Source organism: Eschrichtius robustus, chromosome 3, assembly GCF_028021215.1.
Source record: "Eschrichtius robustus isolate mEscRob2 chromosome 3, mEscRob2.pri, whole genome shotgun sequence".
NCBI lineage: Eukaryota > Metazoa > Chordata > Mammalia > Artiodactyla > Eschrichtiidae > Eschrichtius > Eschrichtius robustus.
The window spans coordinates 162,411,981-162,424,691 of NC_090826.1; the positions used below are offsets into that span (position 1 = coordinate 162,411,981).

Consider the following 12,711-nt stretch of genomic DNA (forward strand, 5'->3'; position numbering starts at 1 on the left):
GGGGGGCGGGGGAAACCCCTGCTGTAGAGTCTACTTCCAAAATATTCCAAATTAACTTCTTCAGTGTTACCCACTACCCCCAATATCCAAGCCACCTTTTGGCGTGCACTTGTGGAATAGCTTCTTAATTGGTTGAATCAATTAGCTTTGCAGGGCTGGCTTTTTGTCATTCGGATCTGAGCTTAAACATCACCTCGTCACCTAGACCTTCACACTGCAGCCAATCTAAGCTTACTCTCAATCACGTCATCCTATTTTAACTCTCTACAAAGCACATATCACCGATATTTTGTTTGTCCTCCCTCCTGTTCATTTCTATATTCCCCAGGGCCTACATCACGGCCTGGCAAAGGGCAGGCACATAAATATTTTTTGAACGAATGCAAAATCACATACTGCGTCCCAGGATTGTGCTAATCTATGAGTACTGTACTCTCTTCCCATCTCAGCAGGATACTTTCGTAAAATGTAAAATTCCACACTGAGGATTAACTGGATGCATGTTACACCCCTTCCCCCACCAATAACCCGCCTTCCTGTATTTCCCCACCCCTCCCCTTGCAAAAAAATAATTAATTAATTAATAATAATGAGGAGAGATTTGGAAAACGGCGTCATCAATATGGTCTTCTGCCACATTCCGAAGGCTTCACCGAGTTAAGCGCAACAGAAACTAACCGCAACAGCGGAGAGGTAAGGCAGGTAAAAGACCGCACCAGCCGCAAGAGCATACGGCAAGTGCTGGGGCGCAGACCGCAAGCACTGCATGCTGGGAGCTGTAGTCTCCCGGGGGAGGCCAGGCCCGAAGCACCGGGCCCCCGCAGCATGCTGGGAACTGTAGTCGACGGCTGGCAACACGCCGCGAGGAACGACCGCAGTTAAGACTCCGCCTCTGCGCTTCCTCACTGCATGCTGGGAACTGTAGTCTTTCTGGGAACCCGTTCCTCCCGGGCCGAGAGGCACCGAGGCTGCGCCATCTTAGGTCCGAGCGCGGCAGTGGAGGCTAGAGCGCAGGCGGGCCCAGCCCAGGCGCCGGCCGGCCGGCCCCGCCCCCGGGGGCCTGGCGCCCGCCCCTCACTTGGGCCCCGCCTTCCCCCCACGTGTCTGCCGCCGGGGGAGGCGCCTGAGCCGGAGCGGGCCGCCTGCGGTCCGGCCCGGTCGGCGCAGAGCGTCTAGTTGGCGGCGCCCGGGAACGAGTCGCTTCCCGATGTTCCCGCCCCGGCTGCCGCGGGCCGCGCTGTGCGCTTAGTGCCCGGCTCCGGCCCCCTGAGGCGTCCGCGGGGGTGAGAGCGGCCTCGGCCCCGCGGAGACGAAGCAGCTGGAGGGCGAGGCGGCGGCCGCCGGGAGGAGGATGGGGGCTAACCAGTTAGTGGTGCTCAACGTGTACGACATGGTGAGTACGGTCCCAGCGGCCGGAGCCCGGCCCGGGCCCGCATCCTCTCGCCGGTCGGCTCGGACCCGGCCCCACGCGCTTCCTACCTCGCGTCGCTGCCTCCCGCTTGGTTCTCTGGGGTGGGGGGAGGGGAGTATTATTTTTTTAATCCCTGTAAACGTCGACGCGCTTGTTAGCGTTGCCCAGTCTGCCCCGGGGCTTTGGCCAAGACTCGGTTCGCCTTGAATCTTTCGCGTGCCCCGACTTGGCCCGGACCCTGGGCTGGGCCCGACCCTCTTGTCCCTTCCGCGAAGCTTGGGTCGCGGGTCGGACTTCCCACTCCACCACCCGGACTCCGGGGCAGCCCCGCTTCTCCCACGCCGACTGCCTGCTCTGCCAAACCAGCCCAAGACTTCAAAAACTCCCAAGCTCTTCTTTCTAAGTCCACAAAGTCACCGCTTGTGATGTCTGTGTTATAGAGTCTCTTTAAAAGTGAACAGCAGCCAAGACACCCTTGCCTCCAAGGCAACCTCATTAAAATCAATGAGGCTAAAATTTATCCAGAAAATAGCCCAGCTGAATTATTTAGGGATCATGGTGGTGCTCCTTTCCTAGATTCTGGAGACCACTTTCCAGGTGATGCAACAGGTATCTGACGTGACCACAGGAGAGTGACGGGAAGAACTTGTTTGTTGTCATCTAACTTTGGAGTACTGTGAGCACACAGAATTGAGTCCGAGGCTTGGTTTGCCTTATAATTGCCATTGAAATACCCAGTACACAGTTACTGTTGCAGTTAGATGCGTGCTTGTGTTTGTTTGCCTTCGGTTGATTAGTTTTTGTTTCATAAGGGGTCCCTTCTACCTGCGATGTTTAAAATTTCTTGTTAAGTGGATTGACAAATGAAAAAGTCCCCAACATTATTTTTGTTGTCTTAAAGATACAGAAGAGCAAAAATACTGGCGGTCAGGAGTCTCGGTTCTCAATCATAGATCTAAAATTTTTACTCCCTTGTATTGTTTTTAAGTTTTTAAATTTACAGTGTAACATCTTGGGTAGAAAGGGATTCCCATGCCACAATCTGGGAATTAAGTGAGGCCATAAGGACTGCTTGAGATTTGAGATCAGATCTCTGTTGAGTTCACATATAAACTTGGGAGGTGAAAGGAGATGGGTTAACGTACTGAGAAAAGTGGCACATGATAGAAAAAGTTACAGAGAAGACTGTAATCCTCTAGAGTAATAATTCTCTAGAGTAAATAATTCTCTAGAGTAAAACTTTTTGTGGATAGCTGTGGATGCCTTTATTTTCCAAGAATTTTTATTGCTCTTTTATTGTTTCTGTTTACCTGCCTCCCCACCCCGCCCCCAGAGATCTGAATTTGGTTTCTTGTTTATTCATGAAGATTGTTACAAACCGTCTGTCCCTCAGGATATATTCTGCTCTTGAGAGCACAATATCCCTTTTCTTCTACATTATTAAACCTCTTTAGAAATTACGATTATGCAGTGGCCAGAGGACCACGGTTTCATAGCCTAAAAGGAGTCTGTGAAAGTAGAGGAAGAGAATGTTTTGCTTTTTTAATAAAACTGAAAATACATTCTTTGGCTTATAATGGCCTTTTTTACACTTTAGGTATTCTGTGAATCACAAAAATCATTGCCATGTGGTAAACGTAGGAAAAGCTAGAGATGATATTAAAACCAGTATATTTTAAAGGGAGGAGTGTCCTGAAAGATTTAAAAAATATTAACTGGGTAACAAAGATCTTATTCTTCACATCACTTTTGTAAAGTAGGTAGTTACAAAGGAAACAGAGAACAGGGTAGGTTAAACCTTCCCAGGTAACTATGAATAGGATCTAGAATTTCTAGACCACAGTCTGTTTCATTATTTTCTCTACTGAATAATTCCTGTGTCAGCAGGAGGAGAAGGAGCATGTGAATGTTTAGCAGAATGGTAACTAGCTGAATTATTAGACTTCTAATAGACTTGCTTTTATATGTTCTTTTAAGGGCTTTCGGTCTGTCAGTGTTTTGTGTCACTAACTCAGCAACCTACAATTATTTAGTTAGGACCCTGTAGAAGTCACAAAAATTAATTAATTATCCTTTTTTCTTTAAGGAATTTAGAAAGTCATAGGGGAGTTACAACAGTAGTAACAATCCAAAACAGAATACCATGCTTTTGATAAGAGCAGAACAAGATGTAAAGAAGACTGAGTGTGCTTGTAGGATCAGGGAATGCTGAAAGATAAAGGGGGCAAAACCTGAAGGATTGGTAGGATTTCCGCAGGCAGGGAACATTCAGCATGAACAGAGTGGCAGGAGTAGGAAAGCATAGGTTGGATTTGGGAAATCCAGTATGGCTAGAGTGTAGGACGCATGAAAGGAGACAAAACTTTCAGTTTGATTAGAATTTTTATTGGTTTGGGGCTGAGGGGGTGGTCTGTGAGCCAGGGGGAACCATTTAAAGTTTTTGTGGTGAGGAGCAATGTGATCAGAGTTACGTTTTAGAATTAAGACCAGTGGGTTGAGGTACAAATTTGTATCTATTATACTCATTTTTCTCAAGTCAGTTTTGGTTTTTGAAACATTTTTGCTTGATGTCAAGGGCAAATTCCTTTTATCTTCGGTAGTACTTCCTATTCATCATAAATGACTTTGATGAGGATTGCTGTGGTCTGTCTGTACAGGCCTAGTACATCAACTATCTGTCTAGTCCAGACTTCGTAAACATGAAAATCAGCCTTTGATTTGCACTTATAACCACTGTTTCTAGGGACCTCTTGTGGTGTATCCTTGTACCTCTTTCTCTGTGAGACTGTTGCCTGCTCTAGGTGACTGTATTTTTCCTGTTCAGTAGATTGGGAGCTGCTCACCATTTCTTTTCTCCCATAACTCTGCCACATACATGAAAATAATTGTATCAGGGTCATTTGAATTAACTTTCTTCTCATGAAGAAATAGTATAATCCTCAAAAGGTTACTTAATCTTACAGAGTGCTGCTTAATTATTGCTTGCTGCCTTCTCAGTGATTATGTTCCTCTCTGTACTTTGGGGTAATCTACCACCAATAAAACATGTCCTGGAGTTATTTTCCAAGTCTTGGGAATGAGGTTATTCACATATTGCTAACTTACTGGCATACATAGTAAAGCAGGTGATTCAGATTAGTTTCACTTGCTGGGCCAGTCTCTGGTATAGTCACTTTAGCACAAAGTCTTCATGTGTCATAGATACGGATTTTGTGCTACTAAGGAATTTTTATAAAGTAAAAATACGCAGTAATATGATGATGTTTGTAGATTCATTCCATAAACAATTTTTTTCCTATTGTTAAATAGTACCTGTACATCTTCAGAGTCTTAATAGAAAAGAAACAATTTCTAGGACTCTTCAAATGAGGCAGTTTTTGTCTGGACTCCGTTCTTTTGATCCTCCTGTCTGCATTACACTCCTAGAGAGTGTGAGGCCATGCAGGTGTGACACGGTCTGACTTACCGTACATCTGTAGGTCTAATTCAGACTTCCTGAAAGAGTTTCAGACTCATTTAAATATACTTTTCACCTAAGTGATTCCATAATATCATTAAATCAGCATGTCCAGGAACAAACTTTTTTCCCTTTTCTCCTTTCCTGACTTCAGACCCTTCCCCGTTATTCTACCGAACCCCCCCCCAGCCCCACCCCATTTCTTGTTAAAGGCCCATTTCCTACCAATCCCCCACTGTCTCCCCTCCCCCCAACATACACTCTTTATGCTCAGACGATGAAATTTTTACGTTATCCGAATAAGCTGTACTGTACCCAGGTTCTCTTACACATGCTGATCATTCTGTCTGGAATGTCCTCTTCCAGCGTTGATCAGCTGTAACCCCCTGCTCCTTGTAGCTGTAGCTTAGCCTTTATTCATCAGACTTGGCTTGACATCTGTGCCCTAGTTGTACTTTCTACGTGTCTCAATCACTGCATGTATTATAATTCTGTGCATCCCACTAAACTGTAAGTTCCTTGACAGCATCGTACTACCACCAGTGTTTAGAACAGGGCCTGCCACTAGAATGTGTTCTGCAAGTAAATACTTACCAAATGAATGGGATTTTAACTAGGCAGTTTTATCGGGAATGGTGCTAGTACTTAAATGGCATGAAAAGGTCATCTGGTCCCTCTTCTCCCTGTGTCACATACCTATTTCTGGGTTTTTTTCCTTGTACTTTTACTTAGTTTATTGCAGGATTTTAGCTTTATTGGACCAAGAAGGGAAATAGGATAGCAAAATAACATCAGTTATTCTTCTTTGACATTGTTTTTTTGTTTTGTTTTTGATTTTTGTTTTTTTAACACTGTGTAACTAGACTGAAGAAATGTTCTTAATCTGTTTATTCTTTGAACTTGGATTTTAGTCACTCCTTGGAAGATAATCCCTTCAAAAACATTGTCAGTTCCTGAATTTTAATAAGATTTAACTAGTTAATAGGAACTAGTCTTAACTTTCTTGTACCAAGTATGCTTCTTGGGCCAGTGACTTTCCTACCACTTGACATAGAAACAGTGACCCGTGAGTCTAGCTAAAAAAAAAAAGGGGGACAGTCATAAATCTGCCCTCCTATGTTATCTCTGACAGTATCTCCTCTTCTTTTTTCTTTTCTTTCTTTCTTTTTTTTTTTTTTTGGTTTAGTGTATAAAAGAATCCAGTCCCTCTATATATTTGTTTTATATTCCCGCAATAACAAATTGCCCAAAACTTAGTGGTTTAAAATAATGCAGATTTATTCTCTCACACTTCTGTAGGTCAGACATTCAGGTGGACTAGGCTGGTTCCTTTGCTCCAGATCTCACAAGGCTTGAAAGCAAGGTGTCAGCTGGCCTAGGCTGTGGGGACACATCTGCTGCCAAGCCCGTTAGATTGTTCCCAGGATTCAGTTGCTTGCAGTTGTAGGCCTGAGGTCCCATTCCTTGTTGTTTTGTCAGCCGAGCCTCTCTCAGATGCTTAAAGCCTCTTGCATCCTTCCTCCTCAAACCGGCAATAATGCATTGAGTCCTTCTCACACTTCACATATCTCTGGCCTCCCTTCTCCCACATGTCTCCTACCTCCATCCAGCAAAAGTTCTCTGCTTTTAAGGGCTCTTATAATTAGATGAGACCCACGAGGATATTCCAGGGTAGTATCTATCTTAAAGTCTGTAACCTTACATCTGCAAAGTCCCGTTGTCATGTAATATAGCATATTCACAGGTTCTGGAGAGCAGGATCTGGACATCTTAAGGAGTCATTCTGCCTACCACACCATCTGTGAAAGGTATTTTGTAAACCCAAAAATGTTCAGTGTTCCCTTTTAGCAGTCCCTTGACTTGGCATGAAATAAATGTTAACCTAGTAATTTAAAATGGAAAATTTGATGTACAGTCGTCCCTCAGTATCCATGGGGGAATTGGTTCCAGGATCCACCCTAGATGCCAAAATCTGCAGATGCTCAAATCCTGTGGTTGACCCTCCATGTGCGCAGATGCGGAACCTGTGGATACGGCGGGCTGACTGTATATTTATTTTAAAAAATCCACGTATTAAGTGGTCTCGTGTTGTTCAAGGGTCAACTGTATTCAGAAAGTAAAGTATGGGAATCTTTTATGATTGGCAAATACTCCGATGTTAAGGGTCCAAGCATGTTGATGACTACAGACCCTTCAAACTGCAGTGGTGTAGTGTATACCGATCCTGAGGTCACGTGATGATGAATAAAGTTAACAGTATAGAATTTAGTGAAACTTATAAATTAAATACTTTAAATACTAAGGAGAGCCTACTATTTTAGGTGAAATCTTTTGTTAAATGGATTTTTCTTAAGACAGGTTATACTTACACTTTCCATTTGTTGACTGTCAGATTTTCTATAAGTATTTAAATTCCAAAGCACGATTATTGTTCAAATATCACCCAGTTGGTTACTAGAATATAAAGAGAAGACTGCCAAAATAATCTTAAATTATGAGAAAGGCAGAACAATAATAAAGGGAAACGAGATACATGTAAATAATTTTGTTTCGATTTATTTGGAATGTATTTTGGTGTATGACTGTGATAGTCCCCTACCCCCAAAACAATAACTCAAAAATTAACTAATTAACCCCACATTATTTGAAATAAAAGTCTCTCCTCACTAAATTGTGATGTCATCCTTATCATAATACTAAATTCTTGCCCATACAGGATTGATCCTAGTCTGATTACTACACTATTTTAATTATTATAATTTCACAATATACTTAGTATATGGCTGGGCCAGTTTCCCTTTATTATCATTCCAAAGTTTTCATGGCTATTACTCATTTTCTTTTTTAGAAGTACTTTGTAAGGCTGTGAAAAAAATTCCATACTTTTTTGTCTTTTTTTTTTTTTTATTTTGTTAAAATACACATAAAATTTACTGTCTTAACCATTTTTAGCTGTGTAGTTCAGTGTATAACACATTGTTGTGCAGCCAATCTCCAGAACTTTTTCATCTTGCAAAAGTGAAACTATACCCATGAAACAACAATTTCCCACTTCCCCTTCCCCTCAGTCCCTGGTTATTCCCATTCTACTTTCTTTCTCTATGAATTTGACTAGATGCCTCATATAAGTGGAATCATACATTATTTGTCTTTTTGTAACTGACCTATTTTTCTTTGCATAGTGTCCTCATGTTTCATCCCTGTTGTAGCATGTGTCAGAATTTCCTTCCTTCTTAAAGGTGAATAATATTCCACATTTTGTTTATCCGTTTATCTGTTGATGGACACTTGTTTGCTTCCACCTTTTGGCTATTGTAAATAATGCTGCTGTGAACATGGGTCTACAAATAAATCTGTTCAAGTCTCTGCTTTCAGTTCTTTTAGCTGTATACCCAGTAGCCCACAAGATTTTTTTGTTTTATGACATTTCAGTCTCATGTCATCCCTAGAAAGGCTTCCCCTAGCCTAAAATTATAGAAATAATCTACATGTTTGTTCCCAGGTGGAAAACCAGTACTAATTAATGAATGATCCATGGTTCCCCATGTTAATTGGAGGTACGTGCCACGTTTATCCTGTCTTAAATTATCATGGATATATAAGTTTATTTCTTGACTTTCTATACTATTCATTTATTTAGTTACCACTTCCTGCACCATTACAGTTGTTTAATTGCAGTATTCTACTGTGTTTTGATAACTGGTGATAAGTTTCTCATATTCTCTTTCAGAATTCTCTTTGTTTTTCCCACACATTTATTTTTCAAATAAAATTTAAAATCAATTTGTAAAAAATGTCATTGAAAATTTAAGTGTAATGACATTAAAGTTATGAATAATTTTGGGGGAGAATTGATAGATTTACAATATTGAGTCTTTTCTCATAATAATAAGAGCTAACGGGACTTCCCTGGTGGTCCAGTGGTAAAGACCCCGCCTTACAATGAAGGGCACAGGGGTTTGATCCCTGGTCGGGGAACTAAGATCCCACATGCCGCGGGACAACTAAGCCTGAGCTCACGCACCTCAACTAGAGCCTGTGCGCCTCAACTAGAGCCTGTGTGCCGCAAACTACACAGCCCACGCGCTCTGGAACCCGGGCGCCACAACTACAGAGCCCATGTGCCCTGGAGCCTGCGCGCCACAACTCGAGAGAGAAACGTACGCCACAACTAGAGAGAAGCCCGCGCACCACAACAAAGAGCCCTGCGTGCCACAGCGAAAGATCCCACATGCCTCAACGAAGATTCCACGTGCCGCAACTAAGACCCAACACAGCCAAAAATAAATAAATTAAAAATAAGTAAATAAATAAATAAACCTTTAAAAAAAAATTAGAGCTAACATTTTTGAATGTTTTCTGTATGCCAGCCATTGCAATAAGCCATTCCCTCATATCCTTTTTAAAAAATGATGAAACTGGGGCTTAGTTGAAGAATGTGCTCAGAATCATGCCATAAGTGATAGAGCAGTCTTGAACAAAGAGCTCTGACACTAAAATCTGTGCCCTTAACCACCATATAGCAGCCCTCATCCTTGGAAAGTGCTGTGTTTCTCTTTTTATTTGTCCTAATCTTACACCCATTCCTAAACTAACTTTAACTGTGCTCTTTGGAACTCATGAATGGGTAGTGATTTTTAAAATCCCCTACATCCTAAACCTTTTCTGTAAATGGTCCTCTGATGGCTAATTTTATGGGTCAGCATGGCTAGGGCAGAGTACCCAGTTTTCAGTCAAACAGCAGTCTAGATGTTGCTATAAAGATATTTTTTAGATGTGATTAATATTTAAATCAGGAGACTGAGTAAAGCAAATTATCCTCCATAATGTGGGTGGGCCTCATCCAATCAGTTAAAGATCTTAAAAGAAAAGACTGTGGTCCCGTAAGGAAGAAGGAATTCTGCCGACAGCCGAGCTGTAACATCACCTCTTCCCTGCCTTTCCTGACTGCTCTCCTGCCCTGCAAATTTCACACTTGCCACCCCCGACTATCACGTGAGTCAATTCCTTAAAATAATCACTCCCATGCTCTCCCCCTGCCATCTAAGTTAGATTTTGTAGTCTACAATTTTAATCATTCCCTCTGTCATATTTGTCTGGCAAATGTAGTTAAATTGAACTCTCCATGTACTCTACACCTCAGCAGACAAATGCAGCTAGAGAAAAATATACAACCATACAGACTAATCTCACTTTAAAATCATGACCACAAACCCCAAGAGGACCTTAAGTGCCATCTGGCAATGCTTCCTTATTTCTATGGTCAACTGACTTTCCCACTCTCCAAGACAACTACAGTATTTCATACTGTCTCCCCACATTCCTTGCTGTCAGCTGATGGCTTCACTGCTTATTTCACTTAAATTAAAAAAAAAAAAAAAACGATAGAAGAGAATTTTCTCATCCTTCCACCACCACTGTTCACCTCCCTCCTATTACATGGAAAGGGAATGAATTGCCAGTGTCCCTGCCTGAGGTCAAACCTTCCACTGTGTGCTGAAGCCCATGCTCTCCTATGCAAGGACTTTGCTTTTCTTCTGTTCTCTCTCAGTTTTTCCCCCTCTACTGTCATTCCAGTCAGCATATGAATTTGCTGTAATCTTTTCCAGTCCTTATTATCTCTGTTTATAAGTTCTTCACTCTGCAGTGAGCTTGAGGGCAGAGACGGTGTGTTACTCTTCTTTTTATTCCCAGAGCTTGGAACATAGTAATCACTTTAAAAAGGTTTGTTGGACTTACCTGAAGTTCTCCTGGGACTTGTCGTCCTGAAACAGTTTCTTCCTCCACTGTGTCCTCTTGTTCATTGCTGCTACTTGCAGGATGGAGAAGCATGCTGCTGGACACCTGCAGTGGCTTTGGGTTTCAACCCTGTGCCTGGCTGCTCACCTCCGGGGACCTGCTTTGCTCTGGTCTCTTGACGGGTCTCGCTAGCCAGTCAGGTGGCAAGTGAGAGTCCTAAAGCATCCACACTGGTTCAGAACAAGAGTATCGATGTGAGAAAGAGTCAGGGCTGAGACAGGCCTGCCTTCTCCTTGGTCACGCCTTCTCTACCTTCTCCTTGGTCACGCTTACTGTGTGGAATCTGTTACTGGAAGTAATGAAATGCAGTTTTTTGTGGTTTAGCCTGGCATCAGGCTGCATGGATTTGTATTCTACCTCCTGCTTTTTAGCTGTGTGACTTTAGAAAAATTACTTAACTTCTCTGTGCTTCTATTTCTTTCTAAAATGGGAATAGGACTTCCCTGGCAGTCCAGTGGTTAAGACTCCAAGCTTCCAATGCAGGGGGTGCTGGTTCGATCCCTGGTCGGGGAGCTAAGATCCCACATGCCAGGCAGCATGGCCAAAAAATTTAAAAATAAAATAAAATGGGTATAGTACTGTACCTAGCTCATAGGGTCTTTTTAAGGATCATATGAGTCAATTTATGTAAAATGCATAGAATGATACCTGGCACATGATAAGCACTAGAAAGTGTTAGCTATTGTTATTGCTAGTGTTGTTATTTGCGGGATTGTAGAAGCTAAATGAGCTTCCGTTTGTATACTTTCAGCCATTGCTACACTTAATAACTCGAGTTTTGGAATTTCTTCACTTTATCTAAAGGAGTGTTAGTACACAGAACAAAGTGCTCCCCAGATTGAAACATTAAAAGCAGGCTGTTGTAGAATAGATAGCAAACTAGTGGTTACCAGTTTGCAAGGGTGCGGAAAAGAGGAGTGCGGGGGTGGGTACACACTACTGGGTGTAAGATAGGCTCAAGGACGTATTGTACAACACGGGGAATATAGCCAGTATTTTATAACAACTGTAAATGGAAAGCAACCTTTTAAAAATTGTATAAAAAAATTAATAGTAAATTTAGATTTAAAAAAATGTGGGCTTTTGTACATTTGACACCATCTCCAAGATCTCCATCATATGTATAAAGTTGTATAAAGTTGGGGTTAATTGTATAGCCTTTTTTTTCCCTTTGTGTGTTAGAGTTGACAGCTGGTCTTCAGCCTTTCTGCCAGATGAACTTAATGGATCTAATTTATGTCTTTAAATATTTGTGGAATCTAAAAATAAACAACTTAGCTTGAGATTGGTTTGTATACCATAGTGTAATTATAATTTCTAGCTCACTGCCCAACACTAAGTTAAATGAACCACCAGATAAAGTTAACATGTTAATTGTCTCCAGCAGTTCTCAGTATAATCTGTTGTGTGTATTCTAGTCTACTGAATAGTATAAAAAGAGTTGTCTGGTTGAAGTACAGTCGAAATTCTAGTTTCCAGAAGGAACGTATCTTCTAGACTTTCCCACTCCTTCAGATTTGAGGGTTAGTTCCCAGAATAGGAGGTCTCTACATTACTAAACTAGTAATAAGGTAGGCATGTCATATGGCATTTAGGCAAAGAGTAAGTGATGGCTATTTCTTTTTACTTGCGACGGTACATGATAGGTCACCATAATTTCACATTTAAGGAAAAATAATGAACTAATAGTATTGATCTGCATCTTATTCTGAAGTTTCAGGATACTTCAAGATCATGTAAAGAAAATCAAAGCCACATGAGACTATTAGGAAGTAGTCATGTGATTTAAAAAAAGCACCAGGTGAAGGCTAAGAAACCTGGGCTCTGTTTACAGTTTAGCCACTCATTATGTGGCCTTGGGCACAAATTACTTGCTTGAATATCCCAAAAGTGATTTACATATTTTATGTGGACTGTTACTATGAAAGAATAAGTGAAAGCATGTGTTAGAGTAACCCAAAAAATGAGTTATTAATTTATTACACACATATTTGTCAAATTTTGACTGACTGTTTACATTCTTACTGAGTTTCTTATGGACAAG

General features: G+C 41.7%; 1 protein-coding gene across 3 annotated transcripts in view; it reads left to right on the forward strand.

The window, feature by feature from the left end:
• The first annotated feature begins 1,118 nt into the window (after positions 1-1,118).
• Positions 1,119-12,711, forward strand: part of DESI2 (desumoylating isopeptidase 2) — a 41,596-nt gene continuing 30,003 nt past the window's right edge. For 2 of the 3 annotated variants that reach the window (XM_068541698.1, XM_068541700.1), the window contains exon 1: positions 1,119-1,393. In XM_068541698.1, the coding sequence (XP_068397799.1) occupies positions 1,352-1,393 (42 nt within the window). In that variant the 5' untranslated portion in view covers positions 1,119-1,351. Of the gene's footprint in view, positions 1,394-8,370; positions 8,426-12,711 lie in introns of all 3 variants that reach the window. The other variant, XM_068541699.1, reaches the window with a different exon arrangement.